At 45.4% G+C, this 27,547-nt stretch overlaps 2 protein-coding genes across 4 annotated transcripts; one reads left to right on the top strand and one right to left on the bottom strand.

The window, feature by feature from the left end:
- Positions 1–422: 422 nt before the first annotated feature.
- FAXDC2 (fatty acid hydroxylase domain containing 2) lies at positions 423–17,478 on the bottom strand. 2 transcript variants are annotated; one of them, XM_054216957.1, is made up of 13 exons: positions 17,309–17,478; positions 16,053–16,294; positions 14,542–15,441; positions 14,309–14,413; positions 11,497–11,561; positions 10,321–10,368; positions 7,380–7,471; positions 7,173–7,276; positions 5,942–6,063; positions 5,410–5,615; positions 4,356–4,461; positions 3,132–3,298; positions 423–1,955 (listed from the first exon to the last, which is right to left on the bottom strand). In XM_054216957.1, the coding sequence occupies exons 6-13, from the start codon at positions 10,366–10,368 to the stop codon at positions 1,799–1,801; spliced, it is 1,002 nt and encodes a 333-aa protein (XP_054072932.1). In that variant the 5' UTR covers positions 11,497–11,561; positions 14,309–14,413; positions 14,542–15,441; positions 16,053–16,294; positions 17,309–17,478; the 3' UTR covers positions 423–1,798. The 2 variants fall into 2 exon arrangements, with proteins under 2 accessions (XP_054072932.1, XP_054072933.1); XM_054216958.1 differs by lacking the exon at positions 14,309–14,413.
- Positions 17,479–18,806: 1,328 nt separating this feature from the next.
- CNOT8 (CCR4-NOT transcription complex subunit 8) lies at positions 18,807–26,897 on the top strand. 2 transcript variants are annotated; one of them, XM_054216884.1, is made up of 7 exons: positions 18,807–18,889; positions 19,814–20,013; positions 21,630–21,823; positions 23,293–23,454; positions 24,292–24,436; positions 25,103–25,213; positions 25,541–26,897. In XM_054216884.1, the coding sequence occupies exons 2-7, from the start codon at positions 19,897–19,899 to the stop codon at positions 25,688–25,690; spliced, it is 879 nt and encodes a 292-aa protein (XP_054072859.1). In that variant the 5' UTR covers positions 18,807–18,889; positions 19,814–19,896; the 3' UTR covers positions 25,691–26,897. The 2 variants fall into 2 exon arrangements, with proteins under 2 accessions (XP_054072859.1, XP_054072860.1); XM_054216885.1 differs by lacking the exon at positions 18,807–18,889 and adding an exon at positions 18,920–19,030.
- The last annotated feature ends 650 nt before the right edge of the window (positions 26,898–27,547 follow it).

Below are 27,547 nucleotides of genomic sequence, written 5' to 3'. Positions count from 1 at the left end.
CCCCTCCTCCTCTCCCAGCCTGTCCCGGTCCCCTTGGGGGATGGAAACCTTTGGATCTGCGGCTCAGAAACCCCCACTGAGCTGCGCCCCGGCGAGCGTGGCCCTCGCTGCTCGAAAAGGGGTGATGGTTCGATGTGCTGGCCCTTCTCAAACCCTGTGTGTCCCAACCTCAGCCTTCTGTTTCCCAAAACTAGAAAGTGTGTGCAACCTTCTTCAGCTGCATTTATCGTAGAGACAAACTTTAAAATGACTCATCACAGACCATGTATCACTTGGGAGGAAAATCTTGTTAATATGGCCCGCTGTACATGATCCATCTTCTGTCGATAGTACATAATCTTTGACCCATGTGCTAGGATCATCATCACATATAAAAGGAAAAGAGAAAAATGTAAAATACTTGAATGAGAGCTTGTATTATAACATTAATATTATTCAGAGTATCTGCTTTCTAGGCTGATGTGATTCATTATTCTAGTAATGCTTTAGTCCTTTGTAATTTGTGGTAATTATGCTTTTTCCTTTTTAATACAAAAAAAAATGTATAAAAATAAAAACTTCAAAAGACAATGCAGCCTGGGTTTTCTTTGCTGCTGACTTGCCCTCCCCGGGGGGCTGTGGGTGGATGAGAGGGTTCATCACTCTGCGGTTGTGGGTGGGGGAAGAGATTTGGCTTCCGTGGGCAGAGCTGGGCTTGGCACCAGGGAAGTGCAGCGCGGGGCAGCCCTGCGTGTCCCCTCCTCGGAGGCCGTGCTTAGGACATGGGTCTAGCAATGGTGAGAGGCAGGTGGCACTTCTGTCCCTGGGCCCCAGACGGGTCTTAGAAAGATCCTGGAGAAAATTCACGGCATGTCTCGATGGGTTGTGTGGGTACTTATGGGTACGCATAAGCTATGGGTGCTTCTTGTGGGGTCCTTTCTTACGGGGTTTCACTAATCTCCACACAGCTCAGGACAGCAGCGACTCTTCTTCCCCTGGAAAGTCTCTTTCTGTAGTTTGTCATTGTACAGAGCTGCTTGTGGTGGTTCGTGCCTCCTGTTGGCGGTTGGGGAGGGAGGCTCGGCTCGGCAGGAGGAGGTGATGTACCAGGGCCTGTGCCAGCGCTCCCAGCTCGGCTTCCCTGTCCCGTGCTGGGGAAACTCGCTTTGTGTTTGTGGACAGTAGTTTGTGGAGCGGAGGTGAGGATGTGACAGCCCTTAATCCAGACCTGTACCGACCTCTCGCGTGGAGAAAAACTGGGGGAAGTCAGGCCCCTGTTGTGTGTGCAGGGCAGGTGTTTCCACAGCTGCGGCCCCGCTGACTTTCCAGGGGGTTGTGTCCTGGATCCCAGGTGTTCTGAGTCTCAGAAAAATAGTGGCTGTAATGCCTATCGTATGTAGCTACAGTGATCTTGCCGGTGTTTCTACAGAATGCTGCTGGAAGAGGCCAAAGTGTGGCCTGTGAAAACTGAAGTGCTTTAAAACTCCCCAGGAACTCCCCAAAGCCACGTGGCCCAGAACGCATCTGCCTTACACGCAGGCAGCTCGAACCAACGAACAGCGCAAGCAATTAAGAAAATAACCCCTCTAAACTTTGTTTAAAAAATAGCTTTCTAGAGCAGGGTTTTTTTGTGGCTTAAGAAGAAAATAACAGGCAGCAAAAGTGCAGTCATCTCAAGTAGCATGATTTAAGTTCAGCTTTAGGTTTCATTATGTGTGTGAACGATAATTTGTTTCCCAATTAAAATACTATTTGGCTTAAATAATTGTTGATTGCTTTGCTTGTCACTGGGCTCCGCAAGACCCGCGGGCTGCTGGGCTCACTCCGCCTTCTTGGGCACCTCGGGGATGCTCTCGGAGAGCGGCGTGAAGCTGAGGAGGACCCTGTGTCTCTCGTAGGCTTTGGTCTTTCTGAACGCTGTATCCGTTCCGTGCAGATAATCCAGCACTCCCAGCACTCCGTAGCACTGATTGAACCTGGAAACCAAACAGAGATTAAACATCGCTGGAAGTTACCGACGTTGCCTCACCCTTCCTATTGCCGTCTTTCAGAGCCCCGATAAGCCGTCCATGTCGCTTCTGCCTCTGCACCAAGTCTAACGAAGCCTGGGTGAAGCTTCTCCTGCAACTTCCCTCTCTGGTGCCATCGTTACCCAGAAATGGTGGCACCGAACAACAGCCGTCTCTCTCTCTCTCTCTCCTTGGGGCAGCTCAGAGCTGTGGGAGCTTCTGGGCGCTTCCAGCACCGGGGCACCGGCACAGCTGTTCTGCCCAGAGAGCTCCTCAGCTCCGCAGGGATCCGCGTCCTGACACGAGCCGAGCTCCGGAGGAAATGGCTGGTGACGAGAACTGGCGCCGTGGTTTGGACGTTGCCCAGCATTTGGGTGGTGACAGAACTGCATCGGCTGTTTCTGCAGGAGGGGCAAACTGTTGGAGAGAGTGTGTCTATGGATTGAATGCGCACCTGGGAGATGGGAACGCTTGTTCCACTACCGTGGTGGGTATCCCTGAAACTCTGCTCTCGCCAGTATAGGAGGAGGCTGGGAACCTCTGCCGGGAAGGGTTAATTGCGGTTGTTTGGGCAAGGTGTTACCTGATCGGTGTTACCCAGCCCAGTGTATGGGAGAGGGACAGACAGAGAGGCTCCCTGCAAATTTATTTCAGCTGCGTGTTATGCCCTTGCTCTGTCTTTCTTCTCGATCACATGCAGCGTCTGCTAAACTTCTAGGAAGAGCCTTGCAGGGAAGCGGCTCTGACCCTGTGCTCGTGCTGGGGAAAGTCCAGGTGATGCCTGCTGCTTCAGACACTCTGCGCTTTCTTTCCTCCCATGGAATCTTAGGAAACTTGAAACCCCCAGCCGCAGCTGCGGTGTTTGTGCTTTGGAGAAAGTTTCCAAGTCAGCTGACGGAGGGGGGGAGATGGCAGGGAGGTGGCTGCGGTTGCGTGGGCTGGAGCCCTCCGAAATCCCCATCTCTCTTAAACCGCTTTGAGAACTGGGAGCGTTCCGCCGGCTGGCAGGCGAACTGCCTGGACTTCTCTGCTTGTGCGTGAGTTACACAAACCCACTCGACCCTCAGCAAGGCATTCTGCCCGTCAGCAGTGCCGGGGCGCAGGCAGGAGGGGAAGGGGAAGCCGAGCGGTGCCCAGACGCACTTGAGGTGGTGGAAGTCGTGGAACTCCGGCGACGGGAGGAAGGGCAGGTGGTAGCCGCAGTGCGAAATGCTTGTGATTACGAGAGCAAGGGACAACCACGCTGTGATTGAAACGATATGAGACCCCATGATCATCGGGCCGGTCAAGACAGGTAGCGTGTTGGAGAGCTGCAAATGAGAAGAAAACTGCCTCATTAACGAGTCCACAACAAGCAGCCGCTTCCCTAGGAGCTGAATTGTTTCACCGGGGTGATCCATCACATTAGTGTTGTGCAAACGGCATAAAGGGAAGATCCCTCTGCAAACACCTGACTAAAATTACATGATTTGATGGAAGAAATAATTTACTCTGAGCTAACTGTGTTTTAGTCACTGCAAAATAGCCACAGCCCAAGCTCCTTAAGCTTGTAGTAGAAGTCAGGCGCGAGATCAAACCGGGGGTGTGAGGGCAGCGTGGTTCCAGTAAATCACCCTGGAGTCGGAGGTCTGAATTCCAGCTTCACCTCGGAATAACGCTGAAGCTGCTCGTGGGAAGCCTAGCTGTCAAAGGGCACTGGCCTGGGGACACATGCAGTCGAAGGCAGCGATGTGAGGATCCCGGCCGCGTCACTTCATTGCGTCCTACCAGTGGCACAACTGCCTGTCACTGCCCAGACGGAGCTTACCGCACCAGTTAGGGTGTGTTCCAGCCGGACTCTTAAATACAAAGTCATTCTGCTGCCCAAAGACTAGCAATTATGGAGACTCACGGAGCTGGTGCTATTGTGGACTATTGTGAACAGGAGATGGCACTGAAAGTGGGATCTTCTGCAGGTGGGATGCGTTTGCATGAGGAGTCTCAGCTGGAGCAGCGCTGGGGGGATGCTCCTGCAAACACCGATCCCAGCCACCAGCATGAAAATCTTGACAGAATTCTGAGTCCGTGCAGTGACCCGGACCGCGTGAGTGCCACATCTCCTGCTGAAAGCACCGTCTCTGCTCCCAGCCCTCTCTGTGCTCGAGGAAGCACCGTTCAGTCATTCCCTTATCTGTTGGAGGCTCTTAAGGCGAGTGAGACCACCACCCTTCTGCAGCTAGGCTTCACGGCAACGCAGCTTAGCGTCCTCTTCCTAAGAAGGAAGAGTCTAAGGTGCATTTGCTTTTCTTCTCTTACCACTCCTCCTCATCCCACGGAAATCACGCTCCACGCAGGAACCGGAGGGTGACCATGGGAGAATCCACTTACCATGTGCTCTACTGGGTGAGCGTAAATGGAGACCACACCAATGGGGGCTGTCCATTCGTGGTGCTTCTTGTGAATGTGCTTATACAGGAGCGGGAGGTGAACGAGCCTAAGTAGAGAGAACAGAGAAATGTAGGTTTTGAGCTCCGTAAGAAGGGAACGTAGAGTAACCTAACACAGAATTTCTGGTGGGGACTTGCTTATGCCTCTTCTTTAAAATAAAGATTTTAGAGCAGCTGGGAATAAGAGTGTAGGACTCCTGCCTTCCCTCGCTCTCTGTTCTTTTCACACAGAGCTCTCAATGTATGTGTCCACTGACTGATGTCAAACAAGAGTCCAGATAAAACCCATAAACCAAAGTCCCCGAATGACTGATTTGGTCAAACCTGGGAGTACTTTTGAGGGGAAGACTCACTTTATTATATTTTCACTGTTTTGACTTTACCTACTGGCAAGTATTAGAGGCAGAACTTTACGTTCTGTGGGCCCATAAGAAGTTGGGTTTTATGGGGTTTTTTTGTGCGCATTTGTCCAAAAGGAAAACCTACATAGCTCTGAGAATGCTGCGCTCGCTTCTCTGCAGCCTTGAAGGCTTTTTTCTTCCTTGCTTGGTGTTTTTTCCTTTAGTGTTGGTGCCGGTGCCCACACAGCCTGCAGCGTGGGGAGCCAGGCCCTGTTTCGTAGGTGCCGTACAAGTGAACGGGGGATCACTCACGGACTTCTTAAGCGTTTTTCTTTCAAGATAAGTTGGTCTTGTTCTCCTCTTTTTGAAGACTGTTGGGTTACAGCTTTTGTGTGATGAAAGCTGCTTTGTTTTTTTCTTAGCCTCTAAGCTGCTCCACCTTTGTAATTTTACCTGGTTTTGCTTCCTAGAGTTACTAGCAGCATTGCAGCACCAAGGCCTCGTGTTGTAAGGGTGGATTCCAGGACCTGTAAGTCTTCCCATGTAAACACAAGATCGGTGGAAGAGTGGGGATGGGGACTATTGCTGTTGCAGGAGATGGGTATAAGCTTAAAGGCGTGAGGGAAAACCAGAGAGTCCTGTTCCTGTGCTCACCTGTGTGTATAATAAAAGAGAATTTCCTCTATTAAGGTGAAGATGGTTAGCTCCACAAGAAACCAGCGGAAGGTGGGTAATTCCTTGCTGAAGGTGTTGCCCCACCATTTCATAACGGAGAACATGGGCACAAGCATGGGCAAGGAGATGAAGAACTGATTGAACAGCGCTACGTAGATGGCTTGGCGCAGTTTCTTTGTGTCCACCTGCAAAAGAGGAGTGAGGGCTTGAGGCTAAATCAGAAGCAATGCGGCTTTGAGTTGGGAGGATAAAGAGCGTGAAGATTCGTAGGCTGTTTCTGTGTTAGTTTTGGGATCGACTTTTTAACAAGCGGTCAATCCAGATCTGTTCAGTAGCCTAATTACGAGAACTGCCTTCCTCTCTGCAGTGGATATACAAGACTCAGCTTGATTCTCCTTGAATCCTATCTGGTTGCAAGAGAAAAGCCTAACAGGTTCTTCTCCCCGCTCCTCGCCTAAGAGGCCGCAGGAAGTGTTTAGCCAGCAGAAGAGGCAGAGTGAGAAATACTTACAGGATCATTCTTGCCCAGCTGAATGCGATAGCGAGTAATAAAAGCTGGCTTTCCTGTTACATCAGCCACCATAAGGACTCCATTGAAGCACCAGAAAGCAAGGCTAGGCACCAATCCAGCCCCTGTGGCGTGAGGAAAGGGCAGAGATGTGTGAATAAGTTGAGAGCTGTGGCTAAATCGGAAACAAAATACAGCGGCGTAGCATCCAGGGGACCTTGCCGGGACCCAGGTGTGCCAGGTGCGTATCCCCTGCCCGGAGATGCTTTACAATGGAACGTGGGTAAGTTCTGACGTGCAGGTAAGACCTAGGGAATGGGGAGGAGGTTAGAGAAGACAAGTGTCTCACAGGATGCAACTTGCCACAGCTGAGGTTAAGAAAGGGCTTTTCTGGGAGGTGGGGGCATCTCTGTCATGGGTGGGTTCTAAATACAAATAAGATAATGTCGAGTTGATCCCTGGGACCTTGCAAGGTGCCTACCGGGCCTGTTCACCAGCTGTTAATCGCAGACAGAGCAGAGTTTTCTAGGTGCCACAGCAAGAGTAAAACTCACTAATTTTACTTTAATTTTCAGTAATTAGTTCTACGGAGTCATTCGGTTCTCACAGAAGCAGAGTGTGTTTTCACAGGGAAGCCACAGCAAAAAGATTGAATATTTAATCTGTAGAGGGGGTGTAACGATGAACCAGTCGCGCTACATCAGCTGTGGCTGGCTGTGAATCACGGAATCATAGAATCATTCAGGTTGGAAAAGACCCTTGGGATCATCGAGTCCAACCATCAACTCCACTCTACAAAGTTCTCCCGTACACCATATCCCCCAACACCACATCTGAACGACTCTTAAACACATCCAGGGATGGTGACCCCACCGCCTCCCTGGGCAGCCTATTCCAGTGTCTGACCACTCTTTCCGTGAAGAATTTTTTCCTGATGTCCAGCCTAAACCTACCCTGCTGCAGCTTGAAGCCATTCCCTCTTGTTCTATCGCTAATGACCTGTGAGAAGAGACCAGCACCAACCTCTCTACAATGGCCTTTCAAGTAGTTGTAGAGAGCGATGAGGTCTCCCCTCAGCCTCCTCTTCCTCAAACTAAACAGTCCCAGCTCCTTCAAACCTGCACGTGCTTTTTCAGTGGAAGGATTAGTGAGTTTGAGAAGGCATGTCCACGTCCCCCTTTTAGATGTAATACATAGATGGCTCCTCCCACAGCAGAGAGTTGTTAAAACTTACCAAGGAGGAATATTGTCCACTCATCTCCCTCGAACAGGTAGTAGAACTCTAGCCATCTCGTTTGACAGAAACGGCCCAAGATGTCCCACGTATTCTGCGCGTACCTGTGGGAATAAGTGTTTTTGGTTGCCCATCTTTTCATCGCCCGCTTTTTCCCCTCCCCACAGAAAAGTTTCTCCCCAAAGCCCTTTGTTCAAACAATCTTACCAAGAAAAAGCGTTCACTAAGGCGGTGAACATGAGCAGGCCTGTACCGAGGACGTAGGCAGTGATCTTCATGGCACGCCAGAGCTTCCCTTCCTGCGAGAAGAAACAGGAGTAAGCGTGTGCCGCTGTGTCCTACGTTAGCATCCTCCGTATTTGAAATGCAGGAGGTAAAGGTAGCCCTATGATGGAAACAGGTAGTCCTGTTTCACAAACTCTCTAAAGAACAAAATAACAAAGCTGTTATGGGATACTGTGTGTAATTGGGAGGGAGAGTACACACACATCCATCTGCCATGCTTACAGAGACCTGGAGCGTCACTGACGTGGAATTTCTGTGGAATAACCAAAGGAGAGAAAGGACCGCTCATTTTTCCCTCTTTGTTTTTATCTGGTGTGCTTCTCGGTACCTGGAGGACTATAACATAAGGGGCTTCTGGATAACTCAGAGCAGCAGGAAAGGAAGACCCGGGGTAGGGAATGGTGCTCCATCGCAACACCTCTCTCCCTCGGTATTTTCTCCCTCCCGTACGCAGTACACTTTCTCCCCGCGGTAGTTAAGAACCGTTGTGCTCAGATGATCCGTTTAACGGCTGCAGATAATCCAGAACCGCTCCTCTCAACTTTCCTCTGCGCTTCGGAGACTGAGTCTGAAGACAGGCTCACCTGCCCAAAGCTTGCCTTTTCCCCCCCAGGTATAACAGGTTTAATACAAGATAATACCTTTTCCTGCATAATTCACTTTGCTGTGCTTTTGGGCCACCACAGGTACAACTCTGTTCTCGTACTGAGAGTACAGCTTGTCTGGTAGGTACCGCACGCCGTCTGTGCAGAACAGCTGCACAGTAACAAAGCGCTAAAATACACAACTTCTGAAAGGTATAAGGTTCTCTAAATCCCTGTCCTCGTACACAGAAATGTCATCGACTGAAAAAATATCCCTGTGTACAGCAAAAGGGCAGCTGTGATGTTAGCGTGACTCTTATCACCATAAGGATTTTAACTACACAAAGCAACTGCCAGAGAGTCAGAAAATTACCGGTGAGACCTGTTGATTCCGGGAATAAGTATATTCCAAAAGCAGTATTCAATATATTTGAGCATTTAAATATTCAAAACCAAGTTGTATAGCAAATACGTGACAAACGTATAATTAACTATCTGTCTTTCAGAGTAGCCCAAGTTGGAACTGGTTCTGGAGTTCATCAGTCTTAGTGTGGATTCCCTTAGGTGAATATGCATTATATTTATCTGCAGGATAAATATTTAAAAAAAACAACAGTGCAATTCTAAAATAATACAGTGTAATAACCAACTAGTGCCTTGTTCATTACTGTCCTTCCTGTTTTCTAACTGTGGTGTTGTGCTCCACAAACAGATTGGAGTAAAAATAACATGATTCATAGTTGCTGTCCTGCCTGTCTCCTGTCAGAGAGGATGAACAAGAGGGACGGCTCACTAATAAATGTTGAATGCAGGTGTGTTTAGGGTAATGCAATATAGAGGAATCCTCTCCACGTGGCTTTCAGTGCCAAGAGCTTCTTTAAGGTTCCGTAACAGCGACAGAACATTGAACATTGCCCAGGACTTGCCAGCAATATTTATCTATCCCAGGACAGAACTTTGCTCATTAGCACTGAAACTTTCCTCATTAAAACAAACAAATGTTTCTCCTATCATTTTTTTTTTTTTTTAATCAAGTTAGCAACTGGGGAGGAAGTAATTTAAAGGACTTTTGCCCTGCAGCTTGATAGCTGTGAACCCTACGGGTTTATATTAGAAGCACTGCAATCAGTTGCCAGCGTTATCACTGGGTGTTACTGGATTACAAATGCAAGGCTGGTGGAAACCATCTATTCCAGCTTCAGATAGTGTGTGCTGGACTCTGAAGATTTGCGCTCTTAGTAGTTTCATACTTGCAATTGCATCCACGTTATGCCACGTGTATGGTGACAGGAGCAAGACTTTCTTAATCTTTAGACCCTGGAAGACCGTCTACATATTCTTTAGGAAAAAAGGTTCCAAAAGCTATAAAAAGCTTAGAGCTTTTTAACAGAATCGTATCTATAAAACCTGCTTTCTCCTGGGCTGAAGAAAGAACATACCAAAGAAAACTCTGATATCTTACAAGTGTCAGAATTTTTAGTCAGACCAAATAGTGTTTCAGAGTCGTTAGCATCTTCCAGCTGAAGAACTCGGAGAGTTTCAAAACCCACTAACTCCTGACACTCACCAGGCACTGTGTATGTCCCGCTTTGAGATAGGACAGAGAGCAGCTAAAGCTCGGTACTTAAGCTATTTTAACAGCCCTTTGGCTAGAAACTGTCTTGTTTTGAGGCTGTTTTTATTGCACGTGATGAAGTGATTATGTGAGTGAATCCCACACAGTGTAATTACCTGAGCTGTAGAAGGGGAGAAGTTTACATAGAAAAAAAAAATCCTGCTCATCAAGTTCAAGTGCTAACACCCTGTTTCTCTTCATGCCAGCAGCTCCAGCACAGTAGTTCCCAAACTCTGATCCATGCATCATTTGAGATCTTGCCCTTGAAGGGCTTGTACAGGTTGGCAAATTCCTGAAGTGCAGAACAGGGCTGCCGCCTGCAAGGCGAAGAGTCTGGGGCACATCAGCTGGGAAGCACGTTGTTTAGCAGGACCACTTTGAGAACTGGGCCCAGTTAGACGGCACAGCTTCTGGTTACGGTGGAGTGTTGCGGCCTCTTGCCACGCAAGCAAAGGTAACGGGCCCTTCACCACTTGGTGCTGCAGCTGCAGCCCCCCCAGAAGGGAAAAAGCGCTGGGAAAACGTGGCTGTGACAAGCTCCGAGTTGGGCTACAGTGATCAGAGTGTGGCTGTTTGTCGTTTCTCTTAGAAGGTGATTCAACACATCCAGCCTTCCAAAGCACCTGCACAACGCTTCCTTCAAAAGAGGACCCTGAGTCTTTACCTGCTTCTGCTGCTCAGCCATGGCGGAACTTCCAGAGTCTCTTTTCATCTGAAATAAGAGGTGATCTCAGTAAGTGAACCTCGTGTACAGCTGGAGAGTGGAAGAACACACTGCTGACAACAGCAAGTCCCCTCAACTTCGAGCTCAGTTGCAAAACTCTACAATATTTACTCTGTGTGCTCTGTCCTGCTCCCTCCTTCTTGTTGGCCATGGAGCAAAGCTGCGCTCTTGAGAAGAAAAATGCCCCCATTTCCTGACGAGTAAGTATTGTCCCAGAAGAACCAACAGGGATGCCAGGGTAGCAAAGAAAAATGGGAGAGTAGCCAAAATCAAAGCTTTTCATTGTGGCATTGGTGTGCTGTAGCACGGCTGCCTCCCTTGACCTGGCCCATTGCGCTCAGTAGGAACTCCAGCCCTTCGCAGACCGCAAGCAAATGATGATACGAGACACGGGCTCTTCCATAAAGACAGCACGCCGTTAAACTAACAAGAATGAAACCAAAAATCTGACTACAACGATGTGAGTTTGTGCCACGAAGAATGAACACAGCCCTCGCTCACGTGGCGGAGGAACTGTAAGTTACAGCATAAGAACACGGTAAGTGACAAAATCATCTTAGCTTCAAGTCCCGCTAGGGCCAATTTGAAGGTTTAAAGTCCTAAACGCACAGGTGGCCACCTCGTAATAAATCTCTCTGCATTTGGCTCTGGCTTGACCATTCGTTGCCCGTTTTGGTAAAAAAAAAAATAATAACGAAAGCCAGGGTTTAAGTAGCTGCTGGGGCTTCACTGCTGTCCACGGCCATGGAAAGGTCTCTGTATTTCAGGACGTGCTGTGGCTGTCCTAGGGATTATTGTGTAGCTGGTTTTACATTGCTGCCCTCTTACCATAAATTATAATTAGCAAAAGCTAACAAAACATTCCTTAAGGTTTTCTTGGTTTCACACGGTCTTTAGGAACAAACACGTGAGCTCTAACAATACGAAGGCCAGATTACTGAGGATTGCAGAGTTTAACCCATTTTGCTTTTCATACTCAGAAGAGCATTCAAGCACAGGCAGAGATTGTTACCTAAGGTAACCAAGGAAAGTACAAAGAAGGTAGAAAGGCACCTGTCTAAGGTACGAAGAAAAACAGTTGGAAAATTATTCATGAGAAAGATGATTTTCTATTACCTTTATGATGCCAGCAAGGCTCTTGGGAGTATTCCTCTTGGAATGTTTCAGAAAGGAGAAATAAGCTGCCAAAAAGAAGTCCCCGCGTGAGCCAGGAGATTACACTTTAGCTTTGAAATGATAGCTTTCTGGGTACATTCTTAAAAATGCGACTCTGTTTAGTTACAACTGTTTCCAGCTCTGTTTCCCTACGTTACGCCTTAGTATGCAGGTCGAGGGACACGAGACAGAAAAATTGGACACCTTTTCCTGATTGGGCTCCTGCTTACCCATGGACAGAAAAGGACAAGGCCAGACCAGCAAACTACGTATTTTAGTGGAAGAAACTCATGTTAAATTTTTTTGGAAAAAAAAAAAAAAAAAAAAAATCAGTCAAAAAGTGATTTGAAACTTGAAACCATGAGCCCAAACTCCTGAGCCCCTATTTCGACACCAGTGTTGTATATACTCCTACGGGAAATGCTAACTTTGGGTAGCAGCCCTAAAAAACAATAAACAAGTTAACTTTGTCTCCCTTGGCCACAAAAAGTAGTGTGAGAAGTGCCCTAAGGTGCCATTGCTTAAAATGAGAATGTGTTAAGGAAGTCACAGCGTCCTAGGACTTCCCGTCTTTCCCCACATCTGGAGCTCCTTGCTATTGGACTTTGTGAGCTGCTGTATTCTCTGATATATCAAGTTTGCCAACTACAACTTTATTGAAAATGTATAGCTGGATTCTAACATATCTAATGAAGAATACCTATAAGTAGCAATCACAAATAACCTTCTAGCCCGGGTAGAGCAGCGTAAATAATTTGCCACAGGTCGAATTGATCTTATCTTTGTTTCCAAAAGACCTCCTGGTCACAGGGAGGCATTTTACGCTGTGTAACATGCACTACGTGTCCCCCTTGTCACACAGGTCCTGCCCGTGCAGGTGTGGTGCCCCCTGTTTCCAAGAAAACACTACTAATACTTGAAATATGTCAAGCTTGAATAATCCACTCCTTTTGGAGGCTTTGCTCCATTCCAGCATTCTTAGCAGGTTCTTCGGAGCCTTGAAGAGTTGAGTTTTGAGTATCTGCATGGAGGGAGATTCCACAGCTTTTCTGGGAAATCTATTCCAGTATCTCACTACCTTCACTGTAATTTCTTTTCCCCTCCAGTATCTGATGAGAATTTCCCTTGTTACAACTCATATCCCTGCCATTTTGCTGTGCACCTCCCTGTCTTCTCCACAGCCACCCAGTTAGGGAGCTGAAAACAGCAATATGAAATTATTCTGCTGGGACAGTGCAGTAAATAGTGCTGGCCGTAGTTTTCTGTAGTTAAATTATTCTACCCTGATGACTTCGTAGCAGAAAACACTAGATCTTAGAGAGGCAGATATAAAAGGGGTATCTCAGGTACTGTTAGCTGCCTGCTGGAAGGCTGATGCTCCAGCATGGTTCCTCCATGCAGCTGCGCTGAGTCAAACCCCGCTGCATCTCTGCATGCGAAGAGCCAGGGAGCAGAGCACAGCAGAAGATGTGACTCTGCTTTGAGTTTTTAGGAGGAGAAAAAGCCAGTGCTTGATCGAGTCTCGTATTCTTTGAATTTAGGAAAGAGTTAAAATTATAATCCCATTTCTAGCATAATCAAATTATGACAGAAGTCTTGTTTGGGCAAAAGCAAGTTCAAAACAGTACTGCCAAGTCTGCTTACCCTGCCTCTCCCCAAAACCTCAGCACACTACCTTTACTAAGTCACATTTACAGGACAAAATTTGACACTATTTACATTAAAACAAGATAAATTTTGATGGGTTATGTTTTTCCCCAACGTCTCATTACCTACAGTTTTGGGTTTTTTTTTGTGTTGGATAATGGATTTTCTGATTCAGAATACACCAAATACATTTAAAAAGCATTCGTGTAACCATGGCTGTTTCAGCAAACAAAAAAGCCATTCAACTGTTTGGCACTGATCTCATGTTGGCGTGTTAACCAGCCCCGAATCAGTCAGTGAAGATCTCAGCTGCCTGCAGCTATTTCCAAGTATTAACTAGAAATGGTGCTGTTTTAAAAAAAAAAAAAAAAGAAAGACAAAAAAAGTTCCTTTTCGGTTCTTTCAAACTCGTAAACACAAAATTTGATCCAAACCAAATCCTCAACCCTAAGATAAAAGTAATTGTTTTTTCCAAGCAGTCTCTTGATGTTAAAGGGGAAATATATGCTAGTCAATAAAGAAGTCTAATACAGTTTTTTATTATTATTTCCACGAACTTCATCGTTTGTCCAACAACTGTTCATTAAGTCACAGATCTATTTTCACTGCATTTTCCACGTCAGGTATCAGAAAAAGCAACTTTGTCTTAGTCGTGTTCTAAAATGCTCAACGTAATCTGAATACATTTTTTAATATATTTACATATATGATATACGTATATCATATTTTTTTACATTTGTTTTAAAATTTACATTATTTTTTATGTCCCATCTCTGCTGTCCCCTTACATTTCTGTTGCTCAAACCGTCCCAAGCTGAGGCTGCACAAGTGCCCGCTTCTCCTTGTATTGCACCCAGTACTGGACTGGATTGTATCCTTCTTCCGAGAGCAGGCAGCCGGTCCCGCTGCTGGCAGGGGCCGCTGCGTACCAGGGTACGCCTGCCGTGATGCACTGCCTGCCTACCACGCTTTCTCAGTTTTCCTTTTTCCCTCCTGCTTGAATCTTCCGTTGTAGACCTTAGCCTTCGCTGGAATTAACCTTTATAGCGCATAGACAGTGGAAAATAAATGTGCCTGAGAGAAAAAAGGCTGCGACTAGAGAAAGGAAAATGTAAGGACAACTTACCTGGCCACCCAAAAAGTTACAGATCAGTCACACTATGTGGACTTCATGTTTGGTGGATATCATACCGTGCCAAGCACTGCACAGATCTCAAGGCAACCACAGTTCCTAAAAAGGCTTACAATCGCACTTTAAACAGACACATGCCATGGCCTTTTAATTATTTCCTCAGAGTTTTTATCATATCTTTTCAAGGTACTACCCCCCTGAACTCTGGCTGCCCATTCTTTGCTCACCTCCTGCTGATGGTAGCCTAGGAGAGGTCCTTTGTGTCTATTCAGAGCCCAGAGTTCAACTCCTCACCTTTCACTACTGCTGTGGAAACTTTATGAGGGTTTAGGCAAAGGCGAGGGGGGTGTGTTTCCAAGCAGGAGCTGGCTGTCCCCTCCCAGACAAGTCATGTGAAGCCAGTGCCGTGTCACTGTGAGTACTGGCAGTGTTCCCGGGGCATATGCGCATGCTGTCACTCGGTTAAGCATTTGGAACACATCTCTGCAGGTAAGAGTTTTTCATCAAGAGTTAATGGCTGTGTCTGAGAATAAAAAAGCCACCTACGCCTTAAAGATGAGTAGTTTTTACAACACGCTAACTCATGTTTTAGGCACAAAATAGCTAGTGCAACTGAATGGGTCAAAGGTGTGTTTGTTAAAAGCAGTAGGGTTTACTGTGGAATTTGGCAAAAAAACCAGCAGTCCAGTATTCATTGTGTTGCACTAAATCTCTAAGTTACACCAACACTGTTGCTACATAGCATCCTCAACCAGTTACAGGTATTGGTTCCACCTGTAAGAACAAGATGCAAATAGGTTAGCATGTGCTTGGGCTCAGTTGTCTTCAAATGTGATGTTTACAGACCATAAAGTCTGTAATTACGGTATTGCAGAGAGCAAGATGCAATTTGCATTAGCATTGCTCTTTATTATGTAAATGTGGCCCCAATCTATGTTACTTACCTAATGTACGGTGCCCTATTATGAATTATGAATTCAGGGTGTTACTCACCGTAACTTTCCAGATTTATTTTTCCGCGCAAGAAAAAACAAGGAATATCACCTCTGCCTCGCACGGCCATTCACAGGTGAAGCAACACACGCCCTTGTGTGGTAAGCAACATCTCGAGGCAGCAGCAGCTGGAGCTGCAGAGAGATCAGAAAGCATGAATAATGGCAGGGCCCCACTGTCCCTGCCTGGTTTCTTGTAGCTACCACTACATCTGTATTTTTATTAATTAACTTTTTTTCTGGAATGAGAGCATTCCCAGAACTTGTCTCCCAACCTCATGCTGTTTGTCTTCTCAATGCGGTAAACATTTGCTGTTGCTTCATTTCAGACTGTTACTGTTTTCATTGACACTTTCTCTAACTACCCCCTAGTGGGGAACGAGTTTGTAATTCTTAGCTGTTGCTGCTAATTGTTATTTATGATAGACAGCAGACTCAAGAGGGAGGAATGTAATTCCTTTGAACTGTTTACACACGTGCAGAGGGGGAAGTGGAAATTGTTATTTCAAGAGACGTGTGCCATACAAACGTTGCCCTGAGCAGATCTTTATTTGGACTTACACTTAACGCTGGGAGAATTGTTCATCCAATAGCCAAAAGCAGGTGATAAGCCAGTGAATTTCACAGATCCCAGTGTTTCTTTTTAACTGCTATTCAATTCCAACAGAAGTTACCTCTGAAATATTTACACCCAATAGGAAGAGACAGCTCAGCGTATGAGTCATAAGGATGTAAACATAATTTACCTTCTGCTGCAAGCCTGTGTCCAGCGCGGGCTGGCAGTAATCTAAAAGCTGCTTCTGTCTGTTGGCTGGCCCGTGCCCTGCACTGGCATCTTCACCACAGCCCCTCCAACGTTAGTGCAATCTTCGCTGAGGCGTGCAGGAAGTCCGATTTCTTCTCAGCAGAAAGGCTTTTTGATCAGATGTTCATAAATAACTTCTTTGTTCACTCTCCACAGTTTTTGTAATAGTCACTGTTTGTTTTGCTGTTTGAAAAATACATTAGGAGGAGGAGGAAAACCATGAATTATCTTTCAGGACTGTACAAACTCACAATGATAGTTCTCTAATGTTGAAGAGGAATCTGAACCTAGCACGCCTCACCTAATCATTAATTCCTTACATTCTGAACTGTATTTCTAGCCATCTGCCAGGGCACACCTGTGCCACCACCTAGCACTGCAGCAGCGCGCTTTGGAAACATCAGTGGAGCAATGGAAGGGTTAGAAAAAGGTAAATGATGGCCTTCCTTGCCGTTATGGTTCAAACTTGTTCAGCAGTACCTGCAGCTCAATTCATGTTTTATTTCCATAGCTAAGTTTCCTACCATTTGTGGTGCTGTTACTAAGCTCTAAAGGAAACGCACAACAGTGTCAGCAGGGCACGATCCTGGACAAGAAGCCCAAGCTGACTAATGTGAAAACACGGAGCTAAAGCCCTTCCTTACACCTTATGATGTAGAAGGTCTGCAGGCACAAACGCTTTTGCTACTGCGGTCTGAACCATGGGGAGGGCATGAGGAACTCTCCAAGAATCTGCCGGACCTGGTCACTTCCAAATACAAGAACTATGGGACTTCTTTGAAGACCAGGGTGCCTTTTCCATCTGTTCTTCATCTTTATTAGCCATGATGAAAATTAGCCATGATTGAAAAAACAAATTCTGATCTCCTTGAGCAAAATACGTTTCCAGCTCTAACCACCAGTGCTTGTAAACATCCTTGAATAGTTTTTTTTAAACTACATGCAAACTGTTAAACATTGCAAGCACAATTTATCATAAGTGGTTATTTTCTGCAATATTTTTATTAAAGTAGCAAGGCATACTTATTTTCGGTGTCCTGAGAAGACTCATCCTCCCTTTTTCCCTGGATTCAGCGTACCTTCAAGCGCTGTGTTTATGAGCAAGAAAAATACGTATTTTACTCTGAACGCTTCAGGAAAAAAGATAATATTCTAACCTGATACTTAGAGTGCTGTAATCCAACCTGCTATATTTACCTGTTAACAATGTATGTTTTCTTGCACAAAATCCCAAACTCAAGTGACGATGGGAAGAAAGGTCATTACTTTCTGCCAATTTGGCATATTGCATAATATACAAATTGCACAATGCAAGAGACTGCAGAGCTGAGAAGGCAAAATGGTAACTATTTATCATCCTTGAAGATAAACTTTGAATCAAAATAATGTTCTATAATGGGATGTCATAAGATGCTGACAGCACCAAGGTCACTTGACAGAGAGCAGTAGTCAGAAAAACCTTTTTTTCTGAAAGTTATGTTCCTGCTGATGTGTGAATATTAAACTTGAGACATTGAACTATGTCCGAAGTGTAATAGACACCAAGATTTCTTTTTTCCAGATTCTTTTAGCAAAATGGTAAGCAAGCAGCTGAGATTCAGTGAAAGACTCCCAAATGGTGGGCAGATAACTATTCTGCAGCAGTACCAGAACTGCAGTATTTTATAACAGATGCGACCCTGTCCAGAAGACTGGCAGTCAAAAAGGAAATACTATCTAAGCTTAATTATTAGTAGACAAGCTTCCAAATAAATTGCGTATCTGCCATCAACATCAGCCAGCAAGGCAAGTGTTGGCAGCTATGTTACACAAGAAGGTACGTTACACCGCTTTACTGGATACAAACTTCTATTCCTAATGCAATTTAAGTAGCATTTCTGGAGCAGGAGAAGCCAGCCCAAACGCTTGCAGGCATAGTAGGTACTTGAATGATGACTTCTAAGTTCCTGCAGAAAGAGAACTTCCTCAACTACTGAGCTTGCTACACACTACAACGTATAAGCAACACGCGCCAGGACACCAGCAGTTTGCCCTCATGATCTTGAAAAATACACCCTCGTCCTGCTCCACAACCCTGTGTGCCCACGGCTGGGCCGCTCAGGAAAGGCCCGAGAGCCTGCGGGGAGACTCGGGCCTCGCCACAGCCCAGGCCTGATGGAGGCCGCAGCCCAAGGGTCTCTGCTGTGGCCCACTTGCCTCCCTTCCCTGAGGGAGAGGCAGCCGGTATTTCTTTTGGGGATGCTCAGACAGGGCCCTGCTGCGGGGCTGCTGGCCACGCCGGCATGGCGGGAGCCCAGCGGGGCTGGAAGGCCTCGACGCCTCCATCCCCTCATGGAGCGGAGGGCAGCGAGCTCTCCTCTCCCGCCCCCCGCCGGCGGACTTTGGACTCTCCCGCCGCGCCCGGAGCGGGGAGCCCGGGCGAGTCCATTCGCCGCGCTGCGGGGGAGGAGGACACGAGGGCGCCTCCGCGGGCTTTGCGCAGGCGCACTGCGGGCAGAAACCCCGCGCCTGCGGGATCCGCCGCCCCGCCCCTCCCCTCCCCTCCCCTCCCCTCCGCGGGGGCGCGCGGGGGCGCGCGCGGCCGCGAGACAGGCGCGCGCAAGCAACGTCCTCCCCCCCGCTCCCCGCCGCGCGCCCGCGCGCGCCCCGGCGGCTTTGCCATATCTCTCGCGAGAGTGCCGAGCCGCAACCCGGAAGTCCCGCCCCTCCCCTGCCGGAGGCCCCCACCGCGCCTGCGCGCAGGCGACAGGCCCCGGCCCGGCCCCGGCTTCCGGGCAGGTAGGGTGGGGGCGGGGGCGGCGATGGGGAGCGGCGGAGCGGACGAGCGGCGGCAGCGGCGGCGGGGGGGAGCGGGGGAACGAGAGAGCGGCCGCGCCCCCAGCGCCAGCGGCGGGGCCCGGCCCGGCGGCGCGCGAGCAGGTGGGGGCGGGGTGGCCCCGGGCGCTGAGGGGACGGCGGCGGGACGGCGGCCCCCGCTCCCCCACCGGGGTGGGCCGCGGCCCAGGGCGGCGGGAGGGGCCCAGAGGATGCGAGGCTGTTGTCGGCGGGCCGAGGGAGCGGGGACGCCCCACCCGGTGTCGGGCCGAGCGGTGGCCGTTGAGGGGTCCCCGGGTGCCGGGTCGCGCAGGGCCCGGCCGTTGGTGGGGGCGCCGGAGCCCCCGCGTGCGGAACCCGGGGGGTGGTTTTGCCGGTGTTGTTGCAGGAAACGGTGAACGAGCGGTGATTTGTGCGAGGGGCAGCACTGCTATAACCGCTGGCAGCATAAACTGAAATTCAGTATTTCCTGAATTATGTCAGAGAAGCTCGTGCCTGTAAATGTAGCCTGTAAAGTGTTCTGCTGCTGTTTCTGAAAGCTATCGTAATATTTGAAAAGTATTAAATGTGAGGGTTCCTTGCTTGTGCCTCTTATGCCCAAAGTTTCAGAGCGTATGACAGGACAAGACAGACAGGGAGAATGACTGTTTTCATAAATAACCAAACAGTTAACTGTGCATCCACTCATGTACCTTGAACGGATGCTCTAGTTTTTTTTTTCTCATTCAGCTTGTTTACAGGAAGTTATAAAAGCAAGAAAAAACTTGGTGTAAACTTGAAATGGGCTATTTGAATCTGAAAATGGAAGTGTGACAGATTTTGCCAGGGCATTCATTCTTATATGTAGATCTTTCTTCATATAAAGCATTATTTATTTGTTTAATGCAGCACACTGATAAGGTCGCACAGCTTGCAGTTCTACGCTGTCATCTGAATTCAGCATCAGCTGTCTTTACTCTGGTCCCTGCAAGATGCCAGCAGCCCTTGCAGAGAACAGCCAGGTGATCTGTGAAGTATGGGCGAACAATCTGGAGGAAGAGATGAGGAAAATTCGAGAGATTGTTCTAAGTTACAGCTACATTGCGATGGTAAATATTTTATACTTGACCTAATTGCCTTAGTCAGGGGATTTTTGGGGGAAGGGGAAGATGCTGATTCTTGAGCAAGGAATTATTTCCCACTGTCCCTGTTCAAACCAAGCTAGAAGTTAAGTGGTGAAAAATTAGGAAACTGTTCTGTAGAAGCTGTCCAGAATTTAATACAGGTAGTGTTGAATATGGATTGAGTGAAAGATAGGGAAGAGAGAGACCACCTTAAAAACCTGAATTCATTTAATATTTACCTGTTCAGCATGTATTAGCTTATACAACAGAAAATGAAACCGGTCAGATGTACAACTGAGTGTAAATCCTCCGATTTTCACCAGTGTGTTTGTCCTTTGAAAGTTTCTCCCTTTGGTTATGGAAGATGCCGTGGTGTTGTAGGACAAAAGACCTGCAAGTAACAATGAGTCAGCTGGGCTGCCTCCTTTTTAAGGGAGTCAGATGTTGATTCTTACAGAAGAAAAATATTTTGGCTGTAGGTATGATAATGTGTTCAGAAAGCTTTGTTTAAGATTACTAGAATCTCTCCCGTTGGGCGAATCTCTTCCTGCACTTCCAAGTCTGTATCTGCTTGGCAGGAGCCAGTTAGTGACATAAATAGCTCATTTTAGTTATGATATTGTAAGTTATGCCAACTTTGCTTGGGAACGCTAAACTTCAAGATATGAAAAGTCCTTAATAAAAGCGTGGCATAAAAACACATGCCCCCCCAGAGTGTGTAGTATTTCAGTGTAGTGAATATGAGGTTTTTGTTATCATATGTCAGTGGAAAATGCTTCTATTTGATCTCATTGAAAGTGTGCTTATGACCTGTTTTAATGGCTGTGCTGTAAGAGTGGACACAAAAAGATCTCGGGCAAGGGAGAAGTTTTGTCAGACACACAGCATTGTATTCTCCATGAAAGTTTTTTTGCACATGCTGTAGTCAGTATAAGTGACGCGACCTATTCTGAGAGTAAAAATAGTCTAGAATTTTGAGGTTCAGCAAAGATAGCACACAGTCACTGGCCAAGTAAAATGTTCTCTGCATAATAGATGGTTGCTCTGCTGTTAAGGTCTTTTTTTGATTGGCAGTAGTTTTATTATTGTAGGCATTGGCCGTTCCTCAAAACCAGTGAAGGTTATCACTATCTGTCTGGACTGTCAAATGAAGATGGTCAGAGTGCTAAATTTAACTTGCATTTAAAACATGGAAGAACACCGAATAAATAAATAAATACCATTTTGGTAGACTTAGGGAAAATGAGAGAGTTAGTCCTTTGCGAGAGTGGGATGTTTAGATTATACAATAATGCATGTTGGATGACTTTATAACATTTTTGTTTGGGAATAAAACAAAATGGCAGGAAAGGATACCTTCAATAAATGAATGAATACAATAGCTAATAAATTGTGTAGGGCTTTTCTAGTGTCTGACTTGAAGCAGTTTAAAATCTGTCTGAATATGGGAAAGGAGAGAAAGTAAGTGATTTTTACAGAAGAATTCACAGAATGCAGCGCTGAGACCTGCAAGCGTAGAAATGAATAGACTCCTAATAGAATGATAATAATGATTCCTAGTAAAGTAAGTGGTGAAATAAGATTTTTCGCTTCTGTCCTAGGACACAGAGTTTCCTGGAGTTGTTGTAAGGCCAATTGGTGAATTCCGCAGTTCCATAGACTATCAATATCAGCTCCTTCGGTGTAACGTTGACCTTCTGAAAATTATCCAGCTGGGCCTGACTTTCACAAATGAGAAAGGAGAATATCCTTCCGGCATCAACACCTGGCAGTTTAACTTCAAATTCAACCTTACGTGAGTCTCTTGAGCTAGGGAATAATCGCCTACTTTATTCTGCTGAAGTAATGCTTTCCTTTGTCCATATGTTCATCATCAGTGGCTGGTTCTGAGCAATAAAAAAAAATCAGATTCTAGTACAGATTATGTGGGAACCTATTTTGGCATGACAGGAAGTTTGCAGTATTTCTGGAAGTCAAAGCCATGCTGAAATCGTATCCTTAATAGCCTTTCCCATGATAAATAGCCTATCCCCAATAATTGTATGTGCCTTAAACTTTTTTTTTTCTGCAACAACTTTATACATTTTATATATATATATATAAAAATCCATCTCTTTGTGCTTAAAGTAAATGGATGTGCTGTTTTCAGAAAAAAGGAAAATACTCTTTACAGATCCATGCTAAAATATAAACTGGGATCTAAAAAAAATGTTGGTGTAATCATCACACCTGTTCAGGAGAATGAATCTTGTTAAATGGAGTGTGGCCGTTGTTCTTGTCAGCTCTACGCTGCAATATCCTGGATTACAGTTGAAACAAGGTTCATTATCCCTTCCCCTGTAATTGTAAAGACAAACTTGGCATAATTACCACTAGACCTGCCAGGAAATAAAGAGAGGGTTTGTCTGGCGAAACCACACATTTATAGGAAATCAATCAGTATTTTTATGGAACTGTCATTGGAAAACATTACAGAAATTCATAGCTAGTGCGTGTATATCATACAGCTCTTGAACCCAAAAGGTGCAATGTTTACTTCCACAACTTTGTGAGCCTTTTAAAAGTATTGGAATCAGAGTGAAGTGGTTTTCATAGTGCAATCACTTCATTTGACTCAATTATCATAGTTGGCATGAAGTTTGCTCTGTGTGTTGTCATGTCCTTCTCTCCCTGACACCCCCCCCTTAAATGAAACAAACTGGTATAGAAGTCGGGTTCCTGCTCAGCTCTCCACCAAGCATATCATCACTCATCCCCATCCACCTTCCTTAGTCAAGTATTATGCAATTTTGTTTACTCCCAGAGATGGAACCGGAGATGATGATACGGTGGTATGTGCTTGTGCTGTGAAGCGAAAGAGAAAAATGTAGACAGGAATGATGCTCAGTGCTTTAGAGTTGCATGTCATCCTACTTGGGAGACCTCCCCTTTTCTCCGTGCTTTCATCTATGGTGCTTCTGTTCGCCTTGCAGAAGTGACATTTTTCAAAACATCACTCAGTTCTGTGGAGGTGGATTCTTTGGAATTTGTACTAGCAACAGCATTATTAACTAATTATGACTGCAGAACAGCTTGGTATGGATGTAGGAGGCTGCAATAGTGGTATTAAAACTGATTTAATTTGAATTTTCTAGAAAGACAAATGTGGAACCCAGAGATAGCCTACTTGTCACTCCAATTTTTTAAACACAGTATGGGGGGAATTTTTCTAAAATGAGCCTGACTTGTTAGTACCTTGAGTGCAAAGCTGCTTTTCTCCTTCAGGGAGGACATGTACTCTCAGGATTCCATAGACCTCCTCGCCAGCTCTGGGCTGCAGTTCCAGAAGCATGAAGAAGAAGGGATCGATACCCTGCATTTTGCCGAGTTGCTTATGACATCTGGGGTCGTCCTTAGTGACAGTGTGAAATGGCTCTCCTTCCACAGGTAGGTGATGGTCACTGACACTGTGAAGTGAGAAATCTCTTTTTGGTTGAAATACTGCTGCTTTTGTCCATGGAGACTGACACAGATTTTAAGGAGAAGAATTAGCAGCTCTGCAGTTCTTAAAACAAGCTTACAGATACAAAGGCCAAGTTTAAGAAGGAAAGACGCTTGGCACTTCATTTTGTACTAGCACTTACTGTGATCTGAATTCTGTGTATGTGTTGCTTGCAAATCCTTTCGCTGTTATAGTCTTCCTCTATAGAAGAAGTTATTAACAAGTTGAAATGTGATTTCTACACTTATTAAACTTGTGTGCGCTGTAAAGTAAGGTTTTTGTTTCTTCTTCCTTACCCTCTTGATGGTGTTCTCAACTTCCATCTTGTGTTCATGTAGAGGTAGAAATCTGCGTAGTTAAGATGTCTTTCTTGTAGTGTTTCAGGCAACTATTACAAAGCCTGTGGTCCTTGATACCATCACAAGTGAAAGGACGTGAGGGAGGAAGAGGTGGTGGCAACAGATACTTACAGGGTTTCCTGCTTTTCCATATTGCCCGTAGCTACAGAAACTTGGAGTGTTGGGAAGAAAATTATGTTCTTCCCAATGGCTTAGCTGTTCTGCAAGAGGTTAGCGGAGGCAGCCAGGGAGCATTCAGAAGTCCTACATTGACTTAGATGATCAGGATGAATTCTGGCTCTGATCCAGAGGAGTTCTATGAATGTCAGAAAATGTTAAAGGTTGAAAGCTACACCATAAAAAACTCTTGTGAAAAATGAGATATAGGTACCCACTAAGTATAGGTGTTTCCTGCTTATCTGCTCTCTGTGTTTTTGTTTTCAGTGGTTATGACTTTGGCTACATGGTGAAGCTGCTGACAGATTCCAGGTTACCAGAGGAGGAACATGAATTTTTCCATATCTTGAACCTTTTCTTCCCATCTATCTATGATGTAAAATACTTAATGAAGAGCTGCAAAAACCTCAAGGTACTTGTATCTCCCAGCACGTGATGGGTGGGCATCAACACTGTAAATGTAGAGCAAGAGAAGCGACAGAACTGCTGCATATATCAAGTCTTAAAACTGGAATGTGTATAAAAGCTTGTAGTCACACATAAGTACCTATGACTAAGTTTGTATCCAATAGATAACTGCCTCCTCAGTTTTAGACTTATCAATACGTGTATTACGTAGGGGACACTGCCATAACCTTCCGGTTTGTGTATCAGTAATTTCAGAGGCTAATTATAATTCCGCATGCTTACCTTCCCTATGCAAGGTGGAGTATTTCTTCTTACATGAACTATTATATGACTTGAATAACTGGTGGACACTCAGAGGGTTGAAAGTAATTTATCTACTGAATCACAGCCTTGTTTGAGGGAAGGGAGGGAAAGGTCCAGCATTTGTAACCTATGAATGTACCCACAGTCATCTCAAGTATCTGCAGGAGGAAAGCAAGATACCTAAATTTGAGGAGTATTTATGTGTTCTTAAACAATATTTACCACTGTTTCACACACAGCTGGTGTGTGTGTACTGCTGCAATCTGCATCAATTCATCATAGCCAGTGTTTGCCCTCATGTTTTGGAAAAGTGTGGCAATTTTGGTAAGAGATGGATCTTCCAAAATACAATCTGTTCTCATTGTAGGGTGGCCTTCAAGAAGTGGCAGATCAGCTGGATTTGCAGCGAATTGGACGACAACACCAGGCAGGATCGGACTCTCTTCTCACGGGAATGGCATTCTTCAGAATGAAAGAGGTACTGCGGTATTCCTTATGGTTCTTCTTTGTCCAGTTCCTATCCATAAATGTCACCATGCACAATGTATTTGTTTTGGTTTTTTTTGAGCCTTGTGGCCTTCCCACTTCAAACTGCCAATAATAGGAGTTGTTGATACTGGCACAGACTTCTGTTTATTCCTCTTTTGTGTGTTTATTTTTATTCGTGTGCTTGCTGCATCTTAGAGGTGGCTGACTTCAGATGAGCTGTTTAATTAACATTGGGTGCTTCCTGATTTAGAGACACAATTAAACAATACCTGTTTCTTCACTTTTGTGTTTTGTTTTTTTTTTTTTTAATCTGCAGTTGTTTTTTGAGGATACAATTGATGACGCAAAGTATTGTGGGCGGTTGTATGGCCTTGGCACAGGAGTGGCTCAGAAACAAAATGAAGATGTGGACTCGGCCCAGGAGAAAATGAGCATTTTGGCTATTATCAACAACATGCAGCCATGATAAGCAGTACCCCTCAGCAGAACACAGTTACCATATTGGCAGCTGCTGTCCTCAGCCATTTTCCCTAATAGTGTCACAAACAACAGGCATCTACAGTATACAGCCTGCAGAAGGCCTGCAGATTTGCTGAAGAGCTGCATCTTCATTTGAAACCCAGAAGAGAGTTGACTGAATTCCTAATGCCAGCATTTGTGGTTTGCCACCTTTTTAATACCAAGGGCAAAAGACAGACCCTACTGTGTATACCTCTGTTTTTTTCCTCTTTATACTGTACAGAATCTGCAAGGAAGACTTAATGGTAGAATATTCAGTAGAGCTAAGAGTCTGGAAATCCAGCGAAAATAGACACAGACATCCACACAAATTTGCAAATTGTGCTTTATAAAGCTTATTTTAAAACTTCTGCATGTTGTGAGGGTGACTGCTTCACCTCATGTTTTGCTTATTTTATCTTTGTGTAGTCTGTGGAAATTACTCCCTTTGATCACTGCAGAGGTTTGGGAAGAGGTGCCATTAAAAATGATCCTTGCAGCTAAAAATATTCAGAGATTTGCTTTAACAACAGTGGGAATGGATATTACTGGTGCTGATTTGATCAGCTCTCCGTAGTTTCTAATTCTGTACGGTACAAGTTTGACTCATACTGAGCCTCAGCTTAGTTCTTATGGGTATTAATAAACTGTTCTGGAAATAGATTGAGAGCCTAAAAGTTCACCTTTGCACGAGGACCTTTTGACGGGGGATTGGACCAATACTCTGACTTTAGTCTTCTTCAGCTTAACCTACAAATTTTATTCTTCTCATTGCAATACAAGTAGTTCAGCAGATGGATAAATATTTGCTCCTTTTCTCCAGCCCCTAATTTTACTATATGCTTGACAACAAAACAGCTCCCTTTCTCTTCATTATAGACATCTGAAAAGTAGTTAGAGGATGGAAGAGCAACTTGGGATTCTGACTTGTTAAAAAATGAGCTATTCTATGGGGTTTTTTTCTCCAACAGCTCTGCAATGGCATTTCTTAAAAAACAAAACGAAAAACCCGAGCCTTTTGGACATGGCAAACTTTAAATTTTAAGACTTTGTCTTGCATTTTAAACAAGCTTAAACAATCCATTATTAGGAGTTGAGGCTTAGAGCTGCTATTTGAAATGCTTGTAAATACTACTTGTTTTTAATTTTTGTAAAATAAATATTTTTAAACCAGGCACTGTTTTGGATTTTCCATCAAGCACTAAAATTCCCGAAGTTCAAGTTTTGGAATCTGAATTTGAGCAATACATAATCAAAGGGAAGATGCTCAAGTTTCTTTCTTCTTTTATTGATTATGAAGTGCTACTGGGGTAGTTCTTAGTAAAATCTTTTGAGCTTATTGTACGGTAGCTGATGAAAGCTGAGCTTAGACTCTCATTGGGGGACTCGTATTCTCTTTCTGCTCCTCTCTCAGCACAGCCAGCACTTGGTGGAGTATTCTTTCAGTGCAGCATAGCCGCTTAAAGGGATTAATCTGTTTTGCTTATCTGTGCTGTGTGAAGTTTTCCTGCTTCATCTAAACTCTAGTGGTTCTTAAGTATAGAAGGGCTGTTCGGTTAAGCACTAGCTCCCCCTCCTGGTTTCAAGTACTTTGTACAGAATTTAGCAAGTTCAAGTTCATGCCAAGTGTTTACCAGGTTAACGCATCTACAAAAGGATCTGGTTTTGGTATAACCCCTGGCTTTCACTTACTGCTCTTCAAGTTGTTCTGATGCTTTACTCGGCTCGGAGCAGGAGATTTATCAGTATAGACTCTGCATTTGTCTGGAAGAATCTGGAACGGCTCTTGATCTAAAAAATTCATGCCTCCTACTTTTTTTCTTAA

The sequence above is a fragment of the Rissa tridactyla genome, chromosome 11 (assembly GCF_028500815.1).
Source record: "Rissa tridactyla isolate bRisTri1 chromosome 11, bRisTri1.patW.cur.20221130, whole genome shotgun sequence".
NCBI lineage: Eukaryota > Metazoa > Chordata > Aves > Charadriiformes > Laridae > Rissa > Rissa tridactyla.
Note: the sequence above shows the minus strand (reverse complement) of the source record. Positions and strands in the feature narration are given on the sequence as shown.